The sequence below is a fragment of the Zerene cesonia genome, chromosome 26 (assembly GCF_012273895.1).
Source record: "Zerene cesonia ecotype Mississippi chromosome 26, Zerene_cesonia_1.1, whole genome shotgun sequence".
Taxonomy (NCBI): Eukaryota; Metazoa; Arthropoda; class Insecta; order Lepidoptera; family Pieridae; genus Zerene; species Zerene cesonia.
In genome coordinates, this window is record NC_052127.1 from 4,366,081 (window position 1) to 4,382,880 (window position 16,800).

At 34.2% G+C, this 16,800-nt stretch overlaps 1 protein-coding gene across 6 annotated transcripts in view; it reads left to right on the forward strand.

Moving 5' to 3' along the window:
• LOC119837134 (anillin) overlaps positions 1-16,800 on the forward strand; it is a 54,726-nt gene that overhangs the window by 8,678 nt on the left and 29,248 nt on the right. For 5 of the 6 annotated variants that reach the window (XM_038362646.1, XM_038362648.1, XM_038362647.1 and 2 more), the window contains one exon: positions 9,253-9,811. In XM_038362646.1, coding sequence (XP_038218574.1) covers positions 9,253-9,811 — 559 coding nt within the window. The remainder of the gene's footprint in view (positions 1-9,252; positions 9,812-16,800) is intronic. The other variant, XM_038362650.1, reaches the window with a different exon arrangement.

A 16,800-nucleotide genomic window follows, 5' to 3' on the forward strand; every position in this document is an offset into this window, starting at 1 on the left:
ACGTAATTAGACCACTGAAGAACCGCCATACTGGTACAAATGACCTAGTAATTTGTGTCACCATCTCCCGGTCTAAAATATCTACATGTATTGTCAAGATGTATGCGATTCATTTGAAAGGATGTTTTGTTTGTATGATTGAAGTTTCTGTTTATTCGTTCCATCTAATCTCCAAACGGGTACATGGTCCATGTACATTCTTACTTCAACTTGGTTACTTTTACTATATTTGTTACCATTATAAACGATGTATGTATAACTTCTGAGGTGTGAATGTGAACAGTCACTTTCTCTTCCTATGTATACTTAAATCTTTTAATCTACGCAACGGATTTTTTTTTTTTGACAACGGATGGGTTTTTCTTTAATAGATAGAGTGATTCAAGAGGAAGGTTTATATGTATAATAACATCTATTAAACTACTCCGAATTGAACGCGTGCGAAGCCGTGGGCAAAAGCTAGTGGTACAACTATAATATGATCATAATGCTAAGTAACTGACATGTAGATATTAAAATAAAACCATCGTTTTATTTCATTTTCAATACAAGCATTGTATTATTTTTATTCTTCGACATTTGTTTTGTATGCAATGGAGACCTTTAAAACTGGATTTCATATCTCGATTAGTGCATCAAAAAGATATTTTTAGAAATGTCGGCAAACACTGTGTGTGAGGTTGTTGTTATTTGAATCGTGCAGTTTTGAGAGGCTTCAATTTATTTATTTTTTTTTTGCATTTTTTTATTTATATATTTATTAATTAATTCGATGAATTGTTACTGTGCGTTTGTAAATAAGTGCGCCGATTATTTAGTTTTTTGGAAATTTGTTATTAGAAAAAATCTTTCTTTTATTTCAATACAATTTTGTTCTCAAGAACGATGTCATAGGATACTGTCGTGTTCGAAATGACATTAAATTATTTTAAATATATATTATAACAGATAATTATTTAAATTACGCGACTTTACTATAATTGTTGCATGTCGTTGTTATTTATTCTAACTACGAAATAAATATTAATGCAATCTAAAAAGCATGCAATGTAAGAGTTTCTTACGTTATTTTTTTTGTTTGTAGTAGGTAATCTTCGTATATACTGAAGCGATCGTGAAAATTCTTTCACTAACAGAAAGCTCCTGATTACAGGAATGACATAATTTTTTAACACGCTTCTATTAGCTTCACACGTATGTTTGTACTAGCTGCGCGGTTTCACCCGCGTAAGTCCGTATCCCGTAGGAATATCGGGATAAAAAGTTGCCTATATGTTATTCCAGTTGTCCAGCTGTCTACGTACCAAATTTCATTGCAATCGGTTCAGTCGTTTTTGCGTGAAAAAACAACAAACACGCACACATCCTTACAAACTTTCGCATTTATAATATTAGTAGAAAAGTAGGATGTAACCGACTCCTTTAGACTAGATTTAGTAACTTTGTACTATTATGAAGGACCGGTGTCAATACAATCAACAATAAACAATAATTTATTTTTCCAACAAACATTGTGACATATAGAAATTAAGAACCGTTGCCCACACTAGGATTCCCTGTGTCGTGGGAACAGACGTTTCATACAGTTTATTTTATATTAAAATAATTTCCTTACATATACTGAGTTTAAGAGCAAGTGAGACAATATAAAAAAATATTATTAATTAAAGCGTGATTTTTAGTTTTTTTTCAATGATATTTATTTTGTCACGGGTCAATGCGGGCGAAGCGAAGCGACGCAAGTTAGATAGTAATAATACATTTCGTTTATTAACCTTCATAATACCACTAGATAATCAGTTCGTACTTACATATAAAAATATAACAACTAAAGCATAGTTTCTTATAACACGTGTATCTTACGACTATAATAAATACCTAGTATCGAATAAATGTGAGGCTAATCGTGTGCGCAATCGACAGTTCCCTATGTTACGATAATGTTACGAGATGTTGCGTTTACGGCGCGTTTCGTATTTTATGTGTATTCTTACTGGGTGGCCGTTGTGGGATCGATTGTGACAAAAAATCTACCATAGTATTTCCTTGTGTTTGATTTTACGCGAGTATTATACATTTAGAAATTAAAAACGTGGTCACGGCGGGGAGGTCTCCCCGTGACCACGCTCGCTGTTAAGTGTTCGAAACGTCGGGTTAATAATATAATGAATAAATCGCGTTTAAAATCCGTTGAAAAGTTTTTAATTTCTAAAAAATGTACCATCTTTGATCAGGGTTTGGTATCATCCTGCGGTTTGTAGGAGTCAGGTTGTTTTGACGACTTTGCTAATATGAAGGATGGCATGGCGAGAATTAATGAATTTTTATTGTTTTGATTTTTGTTTGTGCGCTAAGTCATTTAATGGCAGTAGGTACATCTAGGGGTCTGGGACTACAATTGTCGGACTCGTCGTTGGACTACAATCGGGGATCTACGGAGGTGTCGAGTAACAAAATCAAAAAATGAAAAATCTATATATTCTTTAATTCTATTGCTTCACGTGCAAATTGTGCGTCATTTCGAAAATCACATATGTCGTAAAAGTTAATTACCAATGAATGAATACATATGTATGTATAGAAATATTCATAGTCTCCACGCGAGAGTGGGACGGACCCCTTTGTATTGTTTCCCGAAATATGTTTTACGATGCCCATTGAACCACCAAACCGAGTTTTTGAAGTTTCAACAGCCCTTTGTTTAAAGTTTTATGAGTAATTTCTTTATGTTCGTTTATTATGGTGCTCTGCAATCGTGATTTAATTTTCGCCTTTGCCCGTGGGGGCCATGTCGAATGCGCTGATTTTTTTCGTGGTATTATGTCTTTGGTTTTGTTTTATTACGCGCGCTGTGGATAGATCCCAGCTTAAATATTAAATGAGTAAACTATATTAGTAATAGGATTTTCTATTCAACTTATTCGTCAATGTCAATCAGGTCTAGTCTATTTTTTGTCATAACGTATCGAAGGTTGGATAATTTTTAAATCGAATTTTATACATGAAGATATGGATTCGGTTTTTGTAACAAATTATTAATTTTTCATTGTTATTTGACTGTTATATTTAATTAGCAATTACAATAAGAAATTTATATTAATTTAAATCTAGAAATAGATCAAGCAACATTTGCATGCATCCCACCGTCCACAATTATAGATAACTAGCTGTGACCCGCGGTTGAAACCGCGTAAGCGTGCTGCGTAACCGTATCCCGTAGGAATATCGGTATAAAAAGTGCCTATGTGTTATTTCAGTTGTCCAGCTATCTACGAAGCAAAATAGTATTATTATTCACCAATAGATGTCAGGAAAAAAAACACGAATAAAATACGAATATGACATTTTCTAAAAAAAATTTCTAGCTAGATCGATTTATCGCCCCCGAAACCCCCTGTATACTAAATTTCATGAAAATCGTTGGAGCCGATTCCGAGATTCCAATTATATATATATATATATATATACATATATATATACAAGAATTGCTCGTTTAAAGGTATAAGATTTTTAAATTTAAACGAAGGAGATAATCAGTTCGACTGTTTTTTTTGGGCTAGTTACTCGTTTGAACTCGAACCAACTCGCATGTGTTTTTACCGGAATGCGATTATTTTTTTGATTAATACGAAATTGATGTCATTTGAGCTCATTTTGAAATCTATAGTGGTACCTCCCTCCCCTTGGACGTCGGTGACATTTTTCATAGAAAAGAATTATAAATATAATTTCTTTATTACATATTTTTTAAAGAGAGTATTTCGTATCAAAGAAATAATAAGTACTCACTACTTACTAAAGAAAATACATCGAGAATGTGCCCTTGATTTGTAATAAGTTTATTTTTGTGATATGAGACAATGATAAATGTCGTTTAATAAATTATACATTTGAATAGTGCGTTAGACATGCGGGTGGTATCTTAATAGGATCTATGGTATTGTACTTATTTAGTAGAGAACATGGACGAACCTTGGTTTAAATTGGATTTAGTTGAAAAGTATATCTACTTTTTATTAATAACTAGCTTTTCGCCTCGGCTTTGTCCGTGGTATATAGCCGGGGTGCATATACGACACTCTCACTGAGTTGCAGCTTTCAAATGGTGAATGTATTTTTGAAATCTGTACAGCAGTTTTGCGTGGAATCGTTACAAACATACAAATATATCTCTTCATAACATTAGTGTAGATACATAATATTCACCTATCGATGTTTATAATCTTTCACTTCAATAATTGTTATTTGTATTGGCTCAAATTAATTCTCATATAAGTAGGTGTACATATAGACCGAATATACATATTATTTTATTTATAAAAGTTATTTTTTTATATTGGCCAAATTTTATAATGTGTATATCTAAATGATAAGGTTCTCCTAATAAGCGTTTATAAAAACTGAATTATAATTTATATGGTTTAAACAGAATCATGTTCTTTTAAGATACCTAATTTGCATATTTTACAATCTTTAAAATATAAAAATATGATTAAAATTTATTCGAGGCAAAAATGAATAGGTTCTATCTAGACAGGCATGCGCTTTCATAGACTGCATCTCTACTTTCCATCAGGTAGGGTTGCAGTCAAATGCCTGGCTATCTAATGTAAAAAAAAAAGAAAAAAATCTTAATGTAAATTACACGAAACGGTTGTACTGATATTAACTAAATTGAATGTTATTCCACATTATTATATGTTATACACGTACTGTATTATAATTTAAAACATTTTTATATACTAGTCGCTCGCCCATACTTCGTCTAGAGAATAAGAAAATCATCTCTCTTTATCTATAAGATTTTTTAAATTGCAAGCCGGCTGGCTAAGAATTTGTGTGCGGTTCATATATGTCCAGTAGCACTATGGGATCACGTTTATATCCAATGGCGAAAGAATCTTTTGAAATCCTGCAGTTCCTGAGATTAGCGAGCTCAAACAAACTCTTTAGTTTTATATTACAAGTATAGATTACTATAGAAGTATATATACACAGAACAACTGAATACTACAATTCTATATCAAAATGGATGGGACGCAATAGATAGAATAGATTTATAGCAGTACTAGCTGCACGCACCGGCTCCGTCCGAGTAGTCATTTATCGTGATTTAAATAATAGTAGCTGTATTACCGAGCTTTGCTCGGTTTAACATCGTGAAGTTAGATTGTTTATAAGCGTTTTTTTCCAAGATCGTTTAGGCATTTTTAAGTGAACACGTGCATCAAAAAGACACAAAACAATATAAACAATTAGTCTAACCTCAAAGCAAACACTCATTGACTTCGTTACTTAACAACGCCATCTGCTGGAACTTTAATTATTCACCAAAAAATAGTATTATTATTCGCCAATAGATGTCAGGAAGAGTCGCTAAGTTTAAGTCGATAAAAAACGAATATGACATTTTCTAAAAAAGATTCCTAGCTAGATCGATTTATCGCCCCCGAAACCCCCTATATACTAAATTTCATGAAAATCGTTGGAGCCGATTCCGAGATTCCAATTATATATAAGATAAACGTTTCTATCTTTTAACTTGGATAAAACGGCACATGGTGTACAAGTTTGATTAAAATCGGTTGAGTAGTTAGGGAGTCCATCGCGGACAAACAACGTGACACGTAATTTATATATATTAAGATTATACCATGTCTTTTTTTTTTAAGAATTAACCTCTACATATTGAGGGTTTTATCTTTGATGTGATTTGCACATGCATATTTACCTCGCACCTGGTAAGACTCGGAAACCAGCTCGTATTGTTTAAGCTTTAGTACCTACGTGTACGTAGTTTGTTGAACTGACTTTTTGCGTATCTATAGAGAGCCGGTTGCACGGTTTTTTCTTCCGCTTAGAATGGTCGCCGCGGGTGCGACGAACCTTGTTACGGATGAATACGCGTCTAGGACAATTTTTATAGCGGTATTATATGAGCGGACTTGTCGTCTCGTCCTGCGGTGGTTTTGATGTCAGCCTGCGCGAGACATATGCTGTACGAATTGTTTTTGGTATGTGGAAACTTGGACTGGAATGAGTCGTTCGGATAATGTACGACACTAAGATCGTAAATAAATGTAGTTTGTAAACCAAAAAAAGATTTGCTCAGAGTCTCACTTCACAGAACAGAGTTTACGTAAGGAAATTATTTTGTACAGAGTTTACGTAAGGAAATTATTAACTCTGGTGGTTCTATCGGAATGAGAAGATAAACTCATGAAACGATTGTATTATCACCGATCTTTGCTAAGCGTACAAAGGTTGGATTAAATGTCTTCAATTCTAATGTAGTCCATACAAGATCCCAAGTCCATAGAGCATACAAACATACACAACACCACGGTTCGAAACGGTGAGGGAAAAACATCGTGAGGAATCCGGCGTGTCCAAGAATCAAAAGTTCGACGAAATGTTATTGATACCTGCCAATCTGCTAACTTGGCTGCGTGGTGGATTGCTGATAATGATGAAGATTAATTTACGGGTTTGAAACGTAATCAGACTATAACGTAATATAATAAAAATATTAAAAAAGGGAAACCTTTTGTATATTTTGTAATTGTTTTTATTCAAAAACCACTGGATCGATTTCAAAAAATTCTTTCACCATTACAAAGCTGCAACTTCATTTTGTTGCATGTACCATGGATGAAACCGATGCGACCACCTAGTATAAAATAAGCTCTGTAACATTTTGGTTCTTATATCTACGTAGTTACTTAGGTTTAGGCGCAATTTTCAAAAAGAATCGATTCCACATCCCTCAGTGGCCGCAATCCACTGCCGCACTGCGTTAGTAGGTCGTTGGCAATCAAAGGATGCCTTAGTAATGTCCTTTTTAGTAAAACAAGGTAATCAAATTGACTTCGCGTACGCACCACCCGATATAAGAAATAAATACGAACGTTCATCTATTACCTATTTATTTATTTTATTTATAATACTTTATTGTACAAAACAGAAAGTAAAGTTTATACAAAATATAATATGGCACAATAATATTTTGTACAAAAGGCGGCCTTGTTGCTACATAGCAATCTCTGCCAGGCAACCTGGTATACCTAGTATAATAATAAGAAATTTTAAACGTTTAAGTATAAACTTAAAGGCCCTTATGGACTTCGCGGTTTCAGCTTTGCATTGAACGGTTTATATTCGATTAGATTTAGCTGGAGAGGTCAATAACTTTACCACAAATGTTGGGGACATAGCTCAAATTTCGGTGGAACAATTGGTTAATAGACGTCAATTTAACACGCTTAACGGAATACTTATATATAATACTCGATAATAGTAAAGTTCAGGAAATATTTATATTGAAAAGGCTTTGAAAAGAGAATTCTTTGTTTCTTCTGTAATTTCGTTATTGTGGGATTTTAGGCAATATCATTCGTTATTAAAACATACCTACGTTTGTAAGAGTATAATATCTTATAATAGGTGACAAATACTTTTTATGACTTTGTATTTTCAGCATACTGTAATGATTATTATAGCGAAAAACGTATCTTTAAATATCACTGATTTCGAAATAACATTTTTCCATATTTGAGATAAGATTATATATAAAGATAAATCTCTCTATTATCGGTCTCCACATTTACAATATCGGCTTGATGTTAATTTCGTATATTTTGTCAGTCAGACAAATAAATATGTATTTCCTTGAACTGCCATTAGAAATTCCTATTAAAATGTTCGAGACAAGGTTGGTATTGTGTTTAATAAAACCGCACGTTTACTCTAGTCCTCTAGTACTCCATCACTCGGTCCAGTGGTTAGCGCGTTCAAACTGATAAACAAACGTTCTCTTCAGCTTTATTGCGCGGCAAATGTCTTATTGAAGGGACTTAAATATCTGGAAATTTCCATGAAATGAAGAAAGAATTGGAAAATGGAAGTGTTTTTCTTACAAATATCTTATGTCGTTATTACCACTTAGTAGCTGTTTACTAGGCGACTAGCGTAAATGTATAATTATCGTCATGAGGTGGATAAAACGATATATTTCATTTTAAACGTAACTAGAAACCTTCCGAGATAAAATATATTTCGCATTTAAATAAAAACTATTTAGGCCCTTTAAAAAGATATAACCAAACTGATTAAAAAAAATAAACAAACCGTACCTACACTTCGCGCCATTTTGTAAACGTCATAAACGCGCTGCCATAAGATGCAGATAGTAAATAATTTGCTTCTTGCATGATAATTATTGCACTGTTATAGTACTACTGTAGATCGCATAACGAAAATAAAATAGATGAGATTATCTGGGGCGGCGTGTCACAGACTCGATAAAATTGCGGTTAAGTCGCATCGCATCTCATTTGAATTAGGAACAAAGCCCTTTGTGTGGATAATGGTGACAGCGGCGTATAATCGCTGATTAAATTAATATTTTAATGCTAATGTAAATTAACGCTAATTATACGCTTGTTTCGCCATTATGACAGTATTTGAAATTATTTTTATTTGTGCTTCTCTTGGTTTAATCCCTACTAATATATAAAACGCGAAAGAACTCCACTTCATCACGCCTAAAGCACTGAACCGATTTAGATGAATTTTGGCAAAGAGATAGTTTGAGATCCGAGAAAGTATATAGGATTTTTTCTATCCCGGAAATCTTAAGGGAGTGGGAACTATGCGAAAAAAACTAAAGCGAAAAAAATATACTGTAATGTAAAAATTTGATTTGGAAATCGTTACAATTTAGGGGAAATAAAATGTATTTAGCCATACATAGTTATTTTATATATTAACGTCTACGAAACGTTAATTTATAATATAGATAAACTGAAAGTATATTATATTGCACAATACTCTTTGTAGTACCGTCATCGGCAACAGCGCATCTCACGTACTCATCAGACGGTCAAAATATGTTGCTCATTAGCGTTTCCTTGTGCATATGAAATTGCAAAACTGGCATATGCGACGAAATTGTTATCGCCGAAGCCGGTTTCCGCACGTGCGTCAGCTCCATCCATTAGCCAGTCGAGAGTTTAACGCCACACGGGATTGACGACTATAACTCACAATACTCGCTCTACGTATAATAAATAAATTAAATACAATCCATTGTTAATACACATCTTCCCTTACGCAACTCATGATGATGCAACTCCGTCTCGGTCCCTAACCGGGTTACAGTTAAACTTGGCATTTGTTTGTGCCATTTCGCGTTGTATTGATACGAGCGCACGTGCTCAGAGACGTCCAAACGCTGCCATTGTCCAATCGTAGGAGGGAGACGGGTACCGGCGCGTCTCGGCCACCCAATCGCGGCTCGTTTATGATTTCGCCGCGACGTTACCCGAACGCAACCGACAGGCGCCGGCGAGTGCATCGACAACCCCCAGTGCAACTCCAGCCCCCAACATGGCGACTATGGTGGCCGCGCCGCCGACCGTCACGAAAAAACCGTCAATTAAAAAATATAAGGCACCGACGCCGCCGGTCAGCGAGGAGAACTGTGACAGCGATAAGGACAAAGAGAACAACGTTGTGGATCGCGAAGTGAACGACAACACGGATTGTATACAAACACGGCAAGACAACAAGCCGGCTAGCCCAGCTGTGAAGAGATTAGCGCCCAAATCGAGCGGCAATGTTGACAGGAGCTCTGTGCTGTCGAAGGCGGCGATGTTCGAGGCCGGCAGCCCTAGGGCGAAGGAGAAGGACCCGGCCGAAATGTCGTTACGCGAACGCAAAGCGCTGTTCGAGAAGAATAAAGGGACGATAATAGTACCGAAGGCACCCTTCGGACTTGCGCCCTCAATAAAAACACTGCACGGCGACAAAGGTAAGTCACAGTTATTTATATTGTGGTGCTAACGGTGTTCACTATTCACATACACACACACACACGCAGAGAATATACGTAAACAAATATTGTCTATTGTCTTATACCCGCAGTTATTAGTGTGTTTAATTTTATTTATGTATTAAATTGTGATCGGTGGTGACTTCAGTTACTAATTGTTTTCATTTGATATAGTCAAATCAGTCTTGAAAGCTTTTTTATACGTTATTTTATGTTATAAATCTAATCAACTAAAAGGTAACCAACGTTACATTAACTTGGTCAATGACATATCTCGCGTAGGCACTCGATAGTTAAGGAAAAACATTAAAACCATTCCATTACATCACCATGTAAAAAGTTACATTGAATCGTAAATAGTTATTGAATGTTTAATTAGGTTTGATTCAGTCACGAATAGGCTGTATAAGCATTGGTGTTGTTGTAAGCACGTCTAGCAAATGATAAGACACCGTTTAGGTAATGAAGACTCATCTGACTAAGGAATAGCAATGTATTTATACATATATGTATATCTTTTTATTTATATAATACTAGCTGTTCGGCTTCGCCCGTCTATGTCACTCAGTAAAGTTGCAATTTTCTAAAACAATTTGTTCACAATGGTCCAGTGGTTTTTGGGTGACAACGTTACAGACATACAAAAGTTTATTCAATATAATATACTAATATTAGTAGATTTACTTCAAATATATCCTATGTTACTAGGTACACGTGTATCTGCCTGCTACTGGTATAAATAATTTAATCGATTATGGCGCTATTATATAATTAACGGGCATATTTCATATAAAATTTTAGAATACATCATATTGGCTTCCTATTCGGTCCCATAAAAATTATATATATTATATATAAAGTTCTCGTGTCGCAATGTTAGTTACCTTACTCCTCCGAAACGGGTGGAGCGTCAAATGAAATTTTGTGTGCACATCGGGTAGGTGACAATCAGCCAATATCTATTTTTTATAAACCTAAATAATAAGCGTTTGCCGGGTCAGCTAGTATTGTTATAAGTGTTCTATTTGGAGATGACCTATTGAACTTTGTAGGGAGATAACCTAAATTCTAGTAAAGGTTTATAGCCTACTTTTTAGGCGGGAAATGGGTGGGTTAATATGAAGAAAAGACAATACGAACTGTTTTTGAAATAATATCGTGAATGAAATGATCCTTATCATAATAAATCATTTTGCGAAACAGTCACACCTTGTTATTATTTTCAAATGTAGTCGCTTATATATAATTTGTCATCTTAATTATTTGTTTTCCTTACATTTTATTACGCCATTACTACTTGTGAGTAAACTCAGTTTATCTATATTATATAGAAAAATGAATCACTTTTTCCTTTGGTCACGCCATCACGTGGGAACAGCTGGAGAGATTTCAAAAAATTTCTCACCATTAGAGAGCTGCAATTACACTGAATGACATAAGCTATATATGTGCCACGGGTGAAACCAGGACGAACAGCTAGTAAACGATAATTATCATTTACCATTATATTCTAGTCAGCCGTTATAGTGTTTCTTTTAGTAACTTACATCAAAATCTAATTCATACTGTAATAACTATATGTATTATAGACATTTAACACAAACAAAGTATTTGAAATAGTTATCCATTTTCGTACACAATCATCTCGAACCATCTGTTCTAATCCCATTTCCTATGTTCTTAATCTGTTTTGAAAGTAACCATTCGAACGTCATCTGTTATGACGCAATAATCTTGTTGTTACTGTCACTCGCATTTACTGAGAGTACGGTCATCATGATCCGTTAATACGTCTTCGTCATTTGTATCCACAGGACACTTCTTTCGAACCATTATTATTATATTGCCTGTGTATTAAAATGTAAAATTGACATAGTTGGTAAAAATTTAACAACAATTACAGAGTTTCTTGCCGGCTCTTCTCTGTAGAAACTGCTTTTTGCTGTAAATGTTAAAAATGCGTTATGATGATTCTGTGCGACGAAGTGCTTCTCTAAGAAGTCTAATTGAATTAATTATAATTAATGTTAAAGTTTGAGTTTTGGGAAGAAAATTGTTAGTTTATTTAGCCCTTTTTATTAGCCTTAATAGCCCGAAAACGTTGATGTGACTGTATACAATAAAGTCAAAAAGACCTCACAACACACCAAGTATGGCATATTTTTTTTTCATTCGCTGCATAGTCCGAAAGCATTGTTATGTTATCTTATACCTTTAATATATATATATATATATATATATATATATATAACTGGAATCTCGGAATCGGCTCCAACGATTTTCATGAAATTTAGTATATAGGGAGTTTCGGGGGCGATAAATCGATCTAGCTAGGAATCTTTTTTAGAAAATGTCATATTCGTGTTTTATTCGTGTTTTATCGACTTAAACTTACTTTTTTAACAAATAGGAGGCGTTTGAGTAGTCCCAATTTATTATGATTCTTCCTGACATCTATTGGCGAATAATAATACTATAAATGCGAAAGTTTGTGAGGATGGATGCATATGTATGTGTGCGTCTGTTACTCTTTCACGCAAAAACTACTGAACCGATTGCAATGAAATTTGCTTTGTAGATAGCTGGACAACTGAAATAACACATAGGCACTTTATATACCGATATTCCTACGGGATACGGACTTACGCGGTTTCGACCGCGGGTCACAGCTAGTGTTACATTATATTATATATCTAAAATATCTAAATTAGCAACAACACTTTAACGTCATATAAAGTTATGATGATTTTAAATCTATTCTTGTGACCACTTAATATTACGACCTTTTTTGTTAACGATCGTTTTTTTTTATTGGTACTGGCTGTTTACGAGTTCATTGCAGTAGAAGCTTAAAACAGATAACGAAAAAACCAATCATCAATAAATACCATGACCGCGTATATTTCGTTATTAGAAAGCTTAAGGATGTTTCTGAATACGTAAGTTTTATCGTTTTGTTTCTTGCTGAAGCACACGGAAGTACGAGCTGTTATTCGTTCTGAGTATTTTCTGTGTATTGTTATTTATTACCCGAATTTAAATGTATGTTACCATTCTTAGGTTTATTAAAATTTTATGAAAAGAGGTACATTTAATATTACGACCTATTATCTAGATTCCCAAATTCCTTTCTTTCGTTTCCTCATAAAATAGATACATTACAATCAAAAATTTGGGCTGAGTGTTAAGAAGAATTGGGGGCGTGTCAACACAGCATATGTTTAATCCACCTAATTGTTTAAATTTAAGTTTGGCAGCTTTATAAAAGCAATGTAACAATAAATAAGTCATCATTATTTGTGGCCTTAATGATACCTTATAAAGAACGTACGATTCCTTTGTTTTGTCTCGTAGTAAAACCGTAATAAATTATAGTATTGTCATCTATATATATATTAATATAATATAAAACGCAAGGGTGACTGACTGACTGACTGACGGATCTATCTACTGGACCGACTGGGTTGAAATTTGGCATACAGATAAAATCAAAGTACTGGCATACAGAAAAAAAAATCTGCCGTAATATTTAACTCCGTGCATAAAATTAAATACATAATGTTGGTCACGTATAATCAAGTGACGTTGCGAAATCGAGTTCTTGGAATTTTTTTATCTGTCGATCTTTAATTAAATAAAGACGGACAGGTCGTTGGCCGAAAGGATCTCCTTTAGTGTATGTTCATTTAACTACTACTATATACAATATTTTAGCGGTGTGTACCGTTAGGTTGCAAGGCTTTATTTGTGTTGGTTTGAATTGTTATTTTTAGCTTAAGGTCATTTATTGTGACGGTATGGGATCAAAATTTCCACTTAAAAAAAAAAAACATTAAATTCATAATCATCGTTTCTTGGCCTTATGGCTAAGATCAAAGTATGTTAATGCAGCTTTTTAGCAGAAGGAATTAAATGTGTATTATTTTAATACAAACTGCGGTCTCTCGTATTAAAACATTTTGTTTTTTTTTTTGCAAATCTTGTTTGTCTTTTTTTGTAATAAATATGCACACTTTCCTAAAATATGCATGGGTTTGACATTCATATTATAGACAAGACAACATCCCATACGTTTCTGTTTGTCATTTATAACTGTTTTTTTCTTCTTTCTATCTAAATGTCACTCTATTTACTTAACACTACGGACAATAAATACGAATGAATCCATTGACGCATCCTTATATGGAGTTCATGTTAAAAAAAAATCTTTACCGGTCCCACTTTCTCCTTTCTCGCTCTCACTGTAACAATTTCCAGGAACATACTCGTATTGTGTTGTTTACACACTGTATATAAATATTGGTTTAAAGTAATATCAAGTTCCATTGTATACATTTGGTAATAGACCTACACACACACACTTGGGAACGTTTCAAAATCACTGCACTGATCGGTTAAGTAGATAGAAATACTTTATCTAAAGAATTAAACGTCACTAACATTAGAAATTCATACTATAATCAAAGCTTAATTTGGATGATACGTTCGTTTATTTAATACTAGCTGCGCCCGCGGTTTCACCCGCGTAACTCCGTATCCCGTAGGAATATCGGGTTCATACTTCATACGTTTCAGTTGTCAGCACCGATGGCTAGCGGGCGGTCAGCGTGACACAAAAACTAGCCTTATTGATGGACAATCGTAGTGTGTACTTTTTATAGATTTGTTTGGGTTATGTAATGTATGAATCAAGATATTTTTTTTATTAATAAAAAATATCTTAACGTAAAATATCCAAATTTCGTATTTGTTACTCACTATCTATTCTTTTAACATAACATGAATTTGACCTAAATTTTAACTTCACGATCGATTGTCTGTACACGTTACGCTTTGTCATTTAGTCAAACACGGGTACAAAAGAATCTGGGTATATAGATCAATATTATTACAGTGGCGAACTGTAAAATTTTCAATAACAATATCATTTGTGAAGATATTAGTCGGACGGTAGAGGAAAAGTGTGAATAATTATGTGTAAATTTGACACGAATTTTTAAGTAACATGTGTTAAACATGTCAGGAGCACTGTACACTGCTTATAGAAGCATAGTGTGAACTGGATTACTATTGTTTTGTTTAAATTTCTTTATGTGTAATTGGTGTTATATTTCGTTATTTCTCGATTGGTTGGAGACATTTAGTTTTTTATTTATAGTTTTATTCACTGAGAAAGTAATTAATAAACACCAAAGGGAAAATGAAGCAAACCGGAAAGCTTACTTAAAGGTTCTCTTAGATATGGGAATGGGAAACATTTTTGCAGATTTAATATACATTTTTCATTAAAATTGTGCCTAAATACAAAATCCTATTTAAAGCTATAATGGATTTTTAATTTTGACAAAGTCTTCCATAGTACGCTACCACACTAAAAATTATTCATAATTTTGTTAGATTTCCTAAATTATTTCAAAAGCAGAAAGCCACCTACATTATTCCTGAGCTACCTAGGCCGTTTTGTTGTTTTATAAAACCTGGGCGAGATCCGGCCGAGTGGCTAGTAGGTAGATACAACAATAGATAACGTTATAACCTTTTTTCCCAGCGGTGCAGGATAAGGTAGTCATTTGTGCTACAACAGTCAATTTCACGGCAAGCCCTTATACCGTAGCTGTCATGGTGTCAGCGGTTTGCATAATGATGTTTCGACATTGCTCTATTGTGACAGCTGGATTTCGAAAACGAACCTCTTTGTCTATGTTTTATTTTGTATATGTATGGTTTGATTTGTTTAATCTGTTAAGTATATTGTGTTGGAAATATTGAGTTGGGGCTGTGATGACATCGACTACGTGTCTCCCGTTTGCTTGGTCTTGTGTTATAGTACTATGTTCCTTATATGATTACGGACTGGCGGTTCTTCCAGGCTTTTTCCTCTCCATAAGAACCATGCTTGTGCCTTAACAATATCTTAAAAAATCCGCGTTAGTGGAGCCGCTCAATATGGAAGTATGTAATCAACAACACATTTTTAAATGGGCTTGAATTGGTATTGAATCAAACGTAAACCTTTCGCGTCAGAGACACGCATATATATGAATCGTTGATCATCAACGATTAATAACACCACGTTTGATGTCTCTTCATCGTCTACGTCTTTCTAGTAAAGTCCCGTGTCACCTAGTAGGGTATGGGGCAGATAATATACATCTGTTTCACTGATCGATTTTCTTTTTGAACAAGTAGGTGATCAGCCTTCTGCGTCCTGCCAGACCGAGACATTATGTTTTTGTGCGTCCCCACCGGGAATCTAACGCAGGTCCCCTCGGTTCTACGCTCACGCGCTAACCACTGTACCAAAGAGGCGGTCCTAGTAAATAAACCATCTTTCAATTTTAGCAGCCTTGTACAGAACCATTAATCCAAAGGTAATGGATATATGTAGTGTTTATAACGGTTGAACAATGTAATCTAGATATTTACCACAACATTCTATAGTTGCGGATATATCGGCGCAATCTCGTGTACTTATCTCCGTATTGTTTACTGAGAAACGTGTGTTCCTAGGTAATAAAACATGTGCACTAGATGTCTGGAGTCTTATTTTATTAAATGGTGTTAGGTGGTAAGTGAATTCATATGACGGTAATTTTGCTTACAGTAACGTACATTGCATTAGTTGCTTTTTGCATTATTTTCATCTATATTAGGTGACAATGTTTCGTAACTAGTAGTACAAATATACATTAATCTTTTGTTTCTATTGCATTTTAGTTCAATTTCTGAAGATTTTTAAGCATTTAAATATACTAAAATTGCCTATATGTTATTCCAGTTGTCCAGCTATCAAATTTCATTGCAATCGGTTCAGTAGTTTTTGCGTTAATGAGCAGACAGACACACACACATCCTTACAAAATTAAAAGAATATCACACACATACTTACACTTATTTAACTATATCACATACGTGTAACACCATTATTACACACATACACGTTTATTGTAAATGAATAGAGAATTGAA